Here is a 12,979-nt window from a genome sequence, read left to right as displayed (position 1 = left end):
ATTTAACACTCTTGAAAAGGTTCCTGTTTCTTTAGAGTATGTATGTTCCTTATTTGCTTCCTGAGCCTGACACAGGATTTTCTGACAGAGATCACTTATTCTGTATTCTGATACCACAGATTTTCAGTGCTGTAGGGCTGGGAAGGGCTGCCTGAAAGTGAAGGATGGCGTGAGCAGTGATTAGCAGTAGCAGGTATGTCATGAATCTAACTCAAGTTTCTCTAACTTACCTGTTCAGCAGTTTGTAAGAAAACAGTAAAGTCTTAAAAAGGAAGTAATAACTGAACTTAAATCCTGCCATATCTGATATAAATGATAGGTGCTACATATGTCTGGCTGAAAACTATTTTCTACCTAAGCAACCAAACCAACTACTTTTTAGTTTTGTTGAGCAGTGAGTAAATAAAAGTCTGGGTAGCATGATCAGAATACCTCAGTTTGCATTCACAAAGATAAAACAGAGCTGGTAACCTGTTTCTGTTAGAGCTGGAAGTTTTGAAAAACTAAGGCAATAAATTAGTAAGGTCAAACAGAATTTATGGAATTGATAACCAATAGCACTTGAGCATTCTAAAAACTGCTCAAGCAATGCTTATGAACAGTCCCATTCTAAACAAATGAGTTCCAGCTTTGAAAGCACGAACAATGTTACATTACAATAAAGGAGAATAAGGCTGCTCTTTTTGAAACTTAAAAGATAGAGGTGATGCATTTAAAAAAAAATGGTGAAGTGTATGGATCAAATAGAGTAAGTGTTCTTAATTTGTAGATATAGGGAAGCAGGAAAAGAGTGAGCAGATAAGACTAAAAAAGCTACGGAGTTCTACTAAACTTGTAAAGGACAGAAAAATTAAGATATAGGAATTAGAAATGGGACCCCATAAACATGGGTTTATCAAATGTTAGTTCATAGCTAACATGATGCATTTACTCAGCTAATCTACTCAAAGCAGGGAGGCTATGGATTAATTTTGTATTACTCTTACTGGCAAACAGAGGAGTATGCAGTAGATGCAAGCTGGAAAATAACTCTCGGTGCAGCAGTTTCAGCTCTTACCCCACAGTGTGCCCTATAGTTGCAGTAAGAGAGATTAAATAAAAATGGTATGAAATTCAAGGTTACAGTTACAGTGATATTCATGAGTAATTTTTATAAGGTGGTGGTAGTGTGAAACAGGGTCATAATTTGATCAGTTCTTAAAAAGTAGCAGCCTTGGAGACCAATTTGTTCCCAAATGACTCTAATCCATTATCACTATAATAATGCTATAAAAAGAGATGATTGGTTTTCATAGAATCATATAATCATAGAATGATTAAGGTTGGAAAGGACCTCTAGAGATCATCTAGTCCAACCCCCCTGCACATGCAGGGTCACCTAGAGCATGTGGCACAGGATTGCATCCAAGCGGGTTTTGAAGATCTCCAGAGAAGGAGACTCCACAACCTTTCTGGGCAACCTGTGTTGGGTCCGGTTTTTGAATCGACGGAGAAAGAGGCAAACACCATCAATATATTGTGCTTTTTAATAATAGGAGAAAGATAATAAGTATTACCAGCTAGCTGGGGTCCGGGCTTTCCCACGCAGGGGTCACACCACGGACCCCGACCGCTTCATAGAATCATAGAATGCTTAGGGTTGGAAGGGACCTCTAGAGGTCATCTAGTCCAACCCCCCCTGCATACGCAGGGACACCTAAAGCACGTGGCACAGGACTGCATCCAAGCGGGTTTTGAAGATCTCCAGAGAAGGAGACTCCACAACCTCTCTGGGCAGCCTGTTCCAGTGCTCTGTCACCCTCACTGTTAAGAAATTTTTCCTTAAGTTCCTATGGAATTTTTGGTGTTTCAGTTTCCGGCCATTTCCTCTAGTCCTATCAGTGGCCACCACTGAAAAGAGACCATCACCGTCCTCTGCACTCCCTCCCTTGAGGTACTTATATACACTGATTAGATCCCCTCTCAGCCTTCTCTTCTCCAGGCTGAACAGGCCCAGCTCCCTCAGCCTCTCCTCATAGGGCAGATATTCCAGGCCCCTGATCATCCTTGTGGCCCTGCGCTGGACTCTCTCCAGAAGCTCCACATCCCTCTTGTACTGTGGAGCCCAGAACTGGACACAATACTCCAGATGCGGCCTCACCAGGGCTGAGTAGAGGGGCAGGATCACCTCCCTCGACCTGCTGGAGACGCTCTTCTTAATGCAGCCCAGGATTCCATTGGCCTTCTTGGCCACGAGGGCACACTGCTGCCTCATGGTCAACTTGTCATCCACCATGACACCCAGGTCTTTCTCCGCAGAGCTGCTCTCCAGAAGGTCGGTCCCCAGCCTGTACTGGTGTCTGGGGTTATTCCTCCCCAGGTGCAGGACCTTGCACTTGGCCTTGTTGAATTTCATGAGGTTTTTCACCGCCCAGTTGTCCAGTCTGTCCAGGTCCCTCTGGATGGCAGCACAGCCCTCTGGGGTATCGGCTACTCCTCCCAGTTTCGTGTCATCAGCAAACTTGCTGAGGGAGCACTCTGTGCCTTCATCCAGGTCATTGATGAATAAATTGAACAGGACTGGACCAAGGACTGACCCCTGGGGGACCCCGCTAGCTACAGGCCTCCAACTAGACTCTGCACCGCTGATCACCACTCTCTGGGCCCTGCCATCCAGCTTCGGTCATCCCTCTTTTATACCGTTCTTACCCCAAAAATGTCCCCCCTCCCGTTTTCCTGTTCTGCTTTCATGTCAATGTTATCTATATTTTATTGCTGACTGGAACCTCTGGATAAGCAACCCCTCCATGCAGAACATCCTGACTTGCCATATATCAGGAGTCCTTGCAGATAGGTAACCCCTCCATGCAGAGCCACCTGTCATGCCAATTATCAAGAGTCCTTGCACTTTGAGACTAAGTATTGACTAGCTTATTAGTACACTCTGCATTAACTATTTCATCCCTACATTCCCCCCTTTTTCTTTTGTTCATATCAGAGAATCCTTTCTCAATTCTTCTGAGTTTGTCGCATAAGCATTATATGCATAGAATTAACTCGATTTGTAGCTTTTTCCATAACCCCCATTACACATTTCCATATTATACAGATACATAGTAACAGCAATAACAGAATTACAAATATGCGCAATCCTTCTTTTATCAGTCCTGATATCCACCCAGGTAACCCTCCAAACAATGACTCTAGCCATCCGTCCATCAGTCCTTCTTCCCATGTTATCTTCTGAGTGTGTTCCTTGAGCCAGCACAATTGTTGGTGAATCGATTGGCCATGATCAGACAGGTTAAAACAACAAAGTCCTTCAAACTCTTCAAATCCATGCCCATGCACGAGGAGCAAAAAGTCTTTAGCCGCCCTATCCTGTAGTAGTGCATGTTGCAGGCTGTTCTGATCGAGCAGGAGTTGTTCCAATACTTCGGTTGTCACATTTGCTTGCTTCTCACTCCAACAGGCTAACTTCGAAAGTTCCCTTAATGCATTTCCTGCTGCAGCTCCTGGTACAAAGATAGCTAGGGCGACCCGCGCAGTTACAGATATTAATTGTACATTATCATTACATTCCGATGTTTGCCTTCTTTGTTCCTGCTTCATAGTTAACAACTTAGCTCTAGACGGGGCCATCATTGCCAGTTGCCCTAAATAACACGGTCCCCCATAGGCATTCTTAGGTATTCCCTGCCACGCTCTATCCCCACAAATTAAAAACACTCCATCTGGCAAGGCCTTAGCGGTATCATTATTCCATAGTAATCTGTACTCTTATGTACCTGTCCTGATGGATCCCCCCCATATGCTCCTAAGGGTAATCCCGCAGGGAACCGTTGTTGTAACCCGTTGACTGTCCCATCCCACAGAATGTCCCATTTGCATATATGGGACCGCTACCACCTGGGCTGTTTCTCGCTTAGTGGGGAAGGCCTCCACCCACCCCAAGAATGTGTCTACTAATACCAATAAATATCTATACCCATATTTACCTGGTTTTATTTCCGTAAAATCTACTTCCCAATGCCTTCCAGGTTCACCACCCCTTTCCCTTATACCTTCATGTACCTTTCTGACCCTTGATGGCTTCATTTCCTGACACGCTTGACACCCTTCTATTATCTCTCTCAATATTTTCTTCTGATCTTGGAATCTCAACCCGAACTTTTCTATTAACAGTCCCATTTTCTTTCCCCCAAGTATGTGGTACTATGTAACTGCTGCACCATCCTCTGTCCCATCCACTTGGGAATTCTTCCTCCTGTATCATAACATCCTTCTCCAGCACTTTGTTCTTCAGTTCTGCTCTCTGAGCCGAAGTGCCGTCTGGTAAACGCTGGCTCCAAACTATTTCTCCTTTCTGATTTACCACTGCAACTCCTGCCCTTCTTTTTCCTTACTCGACCAAGCTACTTCCATCTGTAAACCACACTTTTCCTCCTTGCAGCGGCTCATCCTTCAAATCTTCCCGTACTGTCGTAGTTTCAGCTAACACCTCCTGACAATTATGCATAGGTGTTTCATACTCTGGGTTAGGTAGGAGAGTGGCTGGATTCAAAGTCATTGGGGACGTATACATAATTCTTCCTGGGTTTAAAAGCAAGGCTTGATAATGAGTCAGCCTAGCATTTGTTATCCATCTTTCAGGCGGCTGTTTGAGTAATGCCTCTACGTAATGAGGAGCCGTTACATACAGCTTTTGCCCAAACGTGAGTTTGTCTGCGTCCTTAACCATTAACGCCATGGCTGTAATAATTCTGAGACACGAGGGCCACCCTGTGGCGACTGGATCTAACTTTTTGGATACGTACGCCACTATCCTTTCCCAAGGGCCTTGATTCTGCGTTAACACTCCCTTAGCAACTCCCGCATTTTCGCTCACATATAAGTGAAAATCCTTGGCTGGGTCCGGGAGTCAAAAGATTTTCTCATAGCTTCTGTCCACTGCCAGTCTGGTTTCTCTCGACTCGCCTTATACAGAGGTTTCGCTTTTTCTGCGAACCCAGGTATCCACAAACGGCAGTATCCCACCGTCCCCAAAAATTCTCGAACCTCTCTTGGAGATTTGGGTTCCTGAATCTGAAGAACAGTCTCTTTCATGGCATCAGTTAGCCGTCTCCTACCATCTTGTATCTTATATCCCAGATATGTTACTTCCGGATTACATAGCTGAGGTTTCTTAGCACTTACTCGGTAGCCTAGTTTATTTAATTCTTGCAACAACTTCCTCGTACCTTCCTCGCACTCCTCTCTCGTTCTTGCCGCTAGCAGCAGATCATCCACATACTGAAGCAATTTCACACTAGGATTCTGTCTCCTGAATTCACTCAGATCTTCCTGCAGTATTTCATTAAATAAAGTCCGTGAATTTTTGAACCCTTGTGGTAATCGGATCCAAGTTAACTGACCCTTGTATCCACTCTCGGGATCTTCCCATTCAAAAGCAAACATTTCCTGGCTCTGTTCCGTCAGGGGGATGGTAAAAAATGCATCCTTTAAGTCTAAAACCGTATACCATCCCATATCTGGTGGCATTGTACTTAGAGTATATGGATTTGGGACCGTGGAATGCACACCCTGCACTCTTTTGTTAACTTCTCTCAAATCTTGAACTGGCCTGAAATCTCCTCCGGGCTTCTTTACTGGCAGCAGAGGAGTATTCCACGGAGATTTGCATTTACGCAGAATGCCAGCTTCCAGTAACCTTTTAATATGCTTTGCTATTCCTTGTCGAGCTTCAGGGGTCATTGGGTACTGTCTAGCCCTAATCGGGTGAGCTCCTGGTTTCAATTCCACGACCAGTCCTTTTAACTCTTCCTACTCCCAAATTCTCTGCCCATACTTCTGGGATTTCCCTCATCCATTTTTGAGTTTCTGGTCCAATTTCTTCCTTCCTCTCTTTATACAGTCTATATTCGTCCTCTAATCTAACGGTCAGGACCTGTATCGGTCGTCCTTCTTGGTCATTGATTTTTATTCCATCATCCTCAAAATATATCCTTACCCCTAATTTAGGTAAGAGATCCGGGCCCATTAATGGTACCGGACTCTCCGGTATATACAAGAAAGAGTGCGTGATCTGTCTATTAGCTACATCTACTTTCCTTTCTGATGTCCACTGATACCCCTTACTCCCATTTACCCCTTGTACTCGAGTTTTCTTTGTCGATAGCTTCCCCGCTGCTTCATTTACCACCGAATATTCAGCCCCTGTGTCTACCAGAAATTTTACACGTTTCCCTTCCATTTCTAATTCTATCTAAGACTCGGGGAAGGGTTTCGAGTCCCGGCCCCTTCAGTCGCTATCTTCATTTGCCACCAGTACTCTTGGTGGCCCCCTTTCTCCTTTTTCCGGACACTCATTTTTCCAATGTCCTTTCTTTTTGCAAATTGCACATTGATCCTTTCCTAACCGTACCCCAACTCCTCTGGGGGGTGACGGTCCCCTTCTTTGCCTCCCTGACTTTTCTCCTGCTTCAAAAAATCTCCTAGCCATTTCCCTTTGATTTCTCCAACTTTCTTTTGCCTGGTATTCCCGATCTTCCCTTCTCATTCTTTCCTGTTTTTCTTCTGGAGTCTCCCTGTTGTTATATACCTTTTCTGCTACCTTTAAAAGATCCTGTAAAGTTTGCTCCCCCAACCTATCAATCTTTTGCAATTTCTTTCTTATATCCGGGGCAGCTTGATTTACAAATGCCAAGATGACAGCTGCCCGATTCTCTTCCTTCATAGGATCTAAAGGAGTGAATTGTCTAAACGCCTCTAATATTCTTTCTAAGAAAGCGGCAGGGTTTTCCTCGGCTTCCTGCCTGACAGCATTTACTTTAGCTAAGTTAGTAGGTTTACGCGCCGCTGCCCGCAACCCTGCCATCAACGTTTGCCGGTATGTTCGGAGACGCTCCCTACCTTCGGGTTGTTCAAAATCCCACGGTGGTCTTGCCAATGGGAATCCTTCATCGATAAGGTTCTGCTGCACGGTGGGTCTCCCATCCTCTCCTGGCACCAACTTTCGTGCCTCGGTCAGGATCCTCTCACGCTCTTCAGTCGTAAACAACACTTTTAAAAGCTGCTGACAGTCATCCCAGGTAGGGTTATGTGTAAACAAGATGGATTCTAATAAATCAATCAACGCTCCCGGCTTCTCGGAAAAAGAGGGGTTTTGACTTTTCCAATTATACAAGTCACTAGAAGAGAATGGCCAGTATTGATACGTACGCTGTCCCTGAGGCCCTGTTGTTCCAATTGCTCTAACTGGGAAAGCTTGAGAGGTGCTTGACACACCTCCCTCGTCTCCCCTTTGGTGAGATCGAGTCCCAAACGCTGGGCCCCTGTCTTCCCCTCCCTCCCTCCTTTGATCACTACTACTCACCTCCCTTCGTGCCTCAGGCGGAGGTGCGTAAGGGGGGGGATTATGCCTGCTTTCTTCATCCAATATTTCTGGATATAAAGTCGAATCTGATAATACCGCCTTTTTCCCTTCCTGTTTCATTAAGTGAATATCAACCTTTTCGTTCTTTCCATTCCCCCCCACAAAAGGTTTCAGCCATGGGGGTGGATGTAAAACCAAATCCTCCCAGGTGATTATATATGGAAATTGATCTGGGTGTCCTTCCGACCCAGGTCTCATTATTACCTCTTTTACTTTCCTTACCAATTCTAAATCTAAACTTCCCTCTCTCGGCCAGCCTACGTCAAAACTTGGCCACTCACTTTTACAAAATATCTCCCATCGGTTTTTATACACTTCTACAGATAAATCATGTGCCCGATGCTTAACATATCCAAAATGATTTAACATAAATGGCAAAGGGGTGGATTTCCCTTGTCCCATTGTATCAAGCTCGTCGCTTAAAACCAAAATTAATACACTGCCAGTAAACCAGTAAGGGCGATTATTAACAGAATTCGCCCTTCCCAAACCTGTCTCCCTTCGTCAAGGAGAAACGGTATACCCAACCAACCACCCTTCCTTTTCCTGGGAGTCTGAGGGACGTCTCCCTCGGACTCCAGCCGACTATCCTTCGGTGCGTCCACCTGGATTTCTGTCGGCTCACTCTCACCCCCTGAGGCCTCCCTTGACTTATTATCTTTCTCTATTTTTTTCTTTCTCGTATTCGACTCCCGGACGAGCCCCCAAATGTTGGGTCCGGTTTTCGAATCGACGGAGAAAGAGGCAAACACCATCGATATATCGTGCTTTTTAATAATAGAAGAAAGATAATAAGTATTACCAGCTAGCTGGGGTCCGGGTTTTCCCACGCAGGGGTCACACCACGGACCCCGACCGCTTCGGTCATCCCTCTTTTATACCGTTTGAGCGGAATGCTCAAGTTTCTGTATTCATCAATAAGGGGGTTTCTCCACAGTTTGGCTGAAGAGCAGGACAAAGGGAGGGGAGACTGAGTGGAGCCATGAGCCGAGCGGGACAAAAAGAGCCATCTGCAAGGAGATGGGGGCCTTTACAAAGGGCAATTCCCCCACATTCTTCAGCAAGGGGGACAAAGGAGTTGCTGAGCTCAGGTGAGAACAGATGGTGGAAGGCCGGAATTCGGTGTAGGCGGGCCGGGAAGGCTGTAACTTCTGAGTACCTTGGCCAATGGGGAAAAGGAGAGGGCGTCCCTCGGTCGGGAAATTAGGATAAAAGGGGGGCTGCGTCCCCCAGCAATTTGAGAGGCCCCACAGGGATATGCCCAGTGGCCTCTCCCTTTATTCGAATAAAGTTTTAGGACTCCTCTGTCTCCTTTTGGACATTCAGTTCTTGACAGCGAGATTTTCCGCACAATTGGGGGCTCGTCCGGGATCCTTCCACCTTCCAGGAACGGCAGACGGCGATTGGAGTCGACGGCGCGCCTCACCAAAGCTTTTGGTGATCGACTCCCTTCGACGGAAGCCTGCACCGGACGACTGATTGGGTTCCCGAGACTGTCCGGAGACAGACGAGAAGCGGATCAGGGGGATCCGCAGGTAGGACCGGGAGGGGTCCTCAAGGGGTCTGACGGAAGGGACTAGGTCTGACGGAAGGGAAAGGACTAGGCCTGAAGGAAAGGACCTCCGGGTAGCGCTATAGTCCAACGGAAAGGACTAGGTCTGACGGAAAGGACCTCCGGGTAGCGCTAAGCCCGACGGAAAGGGCTAGGTCTGAAGAAAAGGACCTCCGGGTAGCACTAAGTCCGACGGAAAGGACTAGGTCTGACGGAAAGGACCTCCGGGTAGCGCTAAGTCCGACGGAAAGGGCTAGGTCTGAAGGAAAGGACCTCCCGGTAGCGCTATAGTCTGACGGAAAGGGCTAGGTCTGACGGAAAGGACCTCCGGGTAGCGCTATAGTCTGACGGAAAGGGCTAGGTCTGACGGAAAGGACCTCCGGGTAGCGCTAAAGTCCGACGGAAAGGACTAGGTCTGAAGGAAGGGACCTCCGGGTAGCGCTAAGTCCGATGGAAAGGACTAGGTCTGATGGAAAGGACCTCCGGGTAGCGCTGAAGTCTGACGGAAAGGACCAGGTTTGACGGAAAAGACCACTGAAATCTCACTGGTGAGTACTATGGGACTGGGGAACAAAAGGGGTGATGACCCCGATATGGACAGCCAGGGAAGGCAGCAAAGGGAAGCCAAAAGAGGGTGCTGGGGAAAAGGTATGATGACCTCGACTTATCCCCATATAGTCCCTTGGGAAGACTTTTGAGGGTTTGGGATAACTTATGCATTCCCCCAGAAATAACCAAGGAATAAAATATTGTTGTTTTGTTTGGCCAGAATATAAGTTACCAGGGGGATTTAGGTGGCCCCCTGTAGGGTCGGACGACGATCCTAGTCTTTGTCAGGTTTTGTGCCAGTATCTCAGTGATACTGAGAAGGGTCTCATCGAGAAAGAATGTGTGTCAATACGGTTAAGGGCAACATCTAGAGGAATCTATGTAACAAAAGAGAGAGGCAATCTGCTGAGGAGTTGGAGTTGATGGCTGGATTGGGAATGTCAATTGATATTGTGGGGGATGATAAAGAAGTTAGCACTACTGTAACTTTGTGCAAAGTGTCTGATAAAGCTAGGCTGAAGTGAACTCAGAAGTGTGGGCAGTTCCAGGAAAATGATAAAACAGCAATTGACATGGACAGTCCTCCTGCAAGGATACACCAAGGCACCGGTCCTATTTGGACAAGCCTTGCAGAAAATACTGAAGGAATTTATCCCACCCCCAGAAGCCAGGTTATTGCAGTATGACTTGCCCCTATCAGGTGAACAAGAGAGGGTGGTGAAGGAAACTGCTGTGAAGTTACTCAATTTCTTGGCCCAAAAAGGGTTTAGGGTGTCGGGGAAATATATATATATATGTATATTATATATATATTTGGGGCATATTTTGGCTGGAGGTTTAACCCAAAACAGCCCCAATGTTGTGGTATGGACATGAGAAGGAGAACAGAGCTTTAGAAAATTAAAAGATAAATTGACCCAGGCTCCGGCCTTAGCTCTTCTGGACAGAAAGAAAGAATTTGAATTCTATGTGGATGTCAAACAGAGCCGTGGCAAGGAAATTTTAGTGCAAAAGCATGGAGGCATGCGAATACCAATAGCTTATATGTTAGACCCAGTGGCTAAGGGGTGGCCTTATTGTCTGCAAAATTGTGCAGGTACGGTCCTAATGGTAACTGAGGTCCGAAAACTGACCACAGGGGGATCCCATGTTGTCAAGGGCCCATACCTTGTCAGGGCCTTGCTACCTGAAGGGGCTTCTGAAGCGAGGGAGGGTTTAACCCAGCTTCTTGTCTAACTGGTCCTGAGGGAGAAGAACCAAAGGAAATCCATGACTGTATTATATTTAAAGCAATATGTGGCCAGAATACATTCTCTTGTGAAGTCTCTCCGACAGGAAGCCCAGCTCGCACAGATCCTCCCCTTGGATTTTGCAGTCCATGATATCCAACCAGGGGATTGGGTCTTGGTAACCACAGAAACATCAATCAAGACAGCTGAGCATGGATGGACTCATCACACCAGAGTTAAGATTTCCAAGACTCCAGAAGCCTGGACTTCTCAGTTGATCTGTACCGCTGGCTGGGAGTGGGTCTGGAAAATAAACTCTGGGTTGCTGGGTCTGTGGGAGTCCAGAAGAATATGACTACTCATGGGTACTAGACATACTGAACGCAGGTTGTTAGTTAATAACCTAGTTTGTAAAAACAAATATTGTCCAAAGGAGGAAAAAAAAAAAAAAGAAAAAAAAGAAAAAGAGGAGGGATTGAGCGGAATGCTCAAGTTTCTGTATTCATCAATAAGGGGGTTTCTCCACAGTTTGGCTGAAGAGCAGGACAAAGGGAGGGGAGACTGAGTGGAGCCATGAGCCCAGAAGGACAAAAAGAGCCATCTGCAAGGAGATGGGGGCCTTTACAAAGGGCAATTCCCCCACATTCTTCAGCAAGGGGGACAAAGGAGTTGCTGAGCTCAGGTGAGAACATGGTGGAAGGCCGGAATTCGGTGTAGGCGGGCCGGGAAGGCTGTAACTTCTGAGTACCTTGGCCAATGGGGAAAAGGAGAGGGCGTCCCTCGGTCGGGAAATTAGGATAAAAGGGGGGCTGCCTCCCGCAGCAATTTGAGAGGCCCCACAGGGATATGCCTGGTGGCCTCTCCCTTTATTCGAATAAAGTTTTAGGACTCCTCTGTCTCCTTTTGGACATTCAGTTCTTGACAGCGAGATTTTCCGCACACGTTCTTACCCGAAAAATGTTCCCCCTCCCCTTTTCTTGTTCTGCTTTCATGTCAATGTTATCTATATTTTATTGCTGACTGGGACCTCTGGATAAGCAACCCCTCCATGCAGATCATCCTGACTTGCCATATATCAGGAGTCCTTGTAGATAGGCAACCCCTCCATGCAGAGCCACCTGTCTTGCCAATTATCAAGAGTCCTTGCACTTTGAGACTAAGTATTGACTAGCTTATTAGTACACTCTACATTAACTATTTAATCCCTACACCTGTTCCAGTGCTCTGTCACCCTCACTGTTAAGAATTTTTTCCTTAAGTTCCTGTGGAACTTTTGGTGTTTCAGTTTGTGACCATTACCTCTAGTTCTGTCCGTGGCCACCACTGAAAAAGAGTTTTAGAATGTTGCAGTCAGCTTGGGGCCGGTAACAGGCAGTGTCTCCTCGGCAGATGGGTGGCTGAGCAGGAGAGGTAGGAGCCGCAGCCACGCGGCCAGCCCTTGACCAGGCAGCTCATTAGGCGGCCTTGCGCATGGACAGCGTGGGATCGCCTGCCTGATTGGCTGGTTGGGTTGCCGGGCAGGGCGGGGGCTGCTCCGGGCGCAGAAGCTCTGTAAGTGGCATTTTACCCTAAATAAAGGTCTGTGGCTCACCCTCACAGAGACTCTGCTCCTCAATACGCCTGCATTAGAATACACCCTGAGAGGAAGGAGGCTCTAAAAATTCATCTAAAATAACTATTCAGGTTTAGCCACCCATGCTCACAAGCATATTTTAAAGTACAAAGGCAGTAATGATATTCAGGAAGATCTTAAGATTAAAGGAACAGTAGACCAAGATAAATCTTCACATATGATGTTGGCTCTTAACTAATCTGTCAAGGTCTTAAGTGTAAGGGTTGGGGGAGAAACTAAGAAAGTGCTATTTAACATGTGAACAAACACTAGTGAGTTAGCTACTAATTAAATATCCCATGGAAGTTGCAGAATTATCATTTCTCATATACAAAGGGATGTAATGGGCTTCCCTTATTTGCATAGCAGAGTCAGACTTGCTCCTTTGCACCAGGAAGCAAAGGAGACTTAAACACTTTTTAACACTTCATAATTTTGAAGATACCCTGGGGCACCTAATTACCATTGTGGTAGCTTATTTCTCTTATATACAGTTTTCCTCATCTTATTTGATGATCAAGAGATATTAGCCTAGGCTTGAACTATACTAGTAGAACCCCCACATACCTGTGAAAGGGGCTTTTAGGGCTTGCAACATCTGTCAGACCACAGACCTATTACTG

The 12,979-nt window shown here is 46.3% G+C and overlaps 1 protein-coding gene across 1 annotated transcript; it reads right to left on the bottom strand.

Moving 5' to 3' along the window:
- Window positions 1–2,988: 2,988 nt before the first annotated feature.
- LOC148591350 (uncharacterized) lies at window positions 2,989–4,729 on the bottom strand. Its single transcript, XM_088537721.1, has 2 exons — window positions 4,695–4,729; window positions 2,989–3,751 (listed from the first exon to the last, which is right to left on the bottom strand). The coding sequence occupies exons 1-2, from the start codon at window positions 4,727–4,729 to the stop codon at window positions 2,989–2,991; spliced, it is 798 nt and encodes a 265-aa protein (XP_088393847.1).
- Between the last annotated feature and the right edge of the window lie 8,250 nt (window positions 4,730–12,979).

Source organism: Tinamus guttatus, unplaced genomic scaffold (genome assembly GCF_059628265.1).
Source record: "Tinamus guttatus ecotype Peru unplaced genomic scaffold, ASM5962826v1 Tinamus_guttatus_pri_ptg000858l, whole genome shotgun sequence".
Lineage (NCBI taxonomy): Eukaryota > Metazoa > Chordata > Aves > Tinamiformes > Tinamidae > Tinamus > Tinamus guttatus.
Note: the sequence above shows the minus strand (reverse complement) of the source record. Positions and strands in the feature narration are given on the sequence as shown.

Excerpts from the sequence above, each read along its gene's own strand:
- LOC148591350 (XM_088537721.1), bottom strand. The coding sequence starts at position 4,729 with ATGGCGTTAATGGTTAAGGACGCAGACAAACTCAC. Across the intron at positions 3,752-4,694 it reads AAGGACGCAGACAAACTCAC|ATTACTATGGAATAATGATA; the intron begins GTTTGGGCAAAA and ends ATAAGAGTACAG.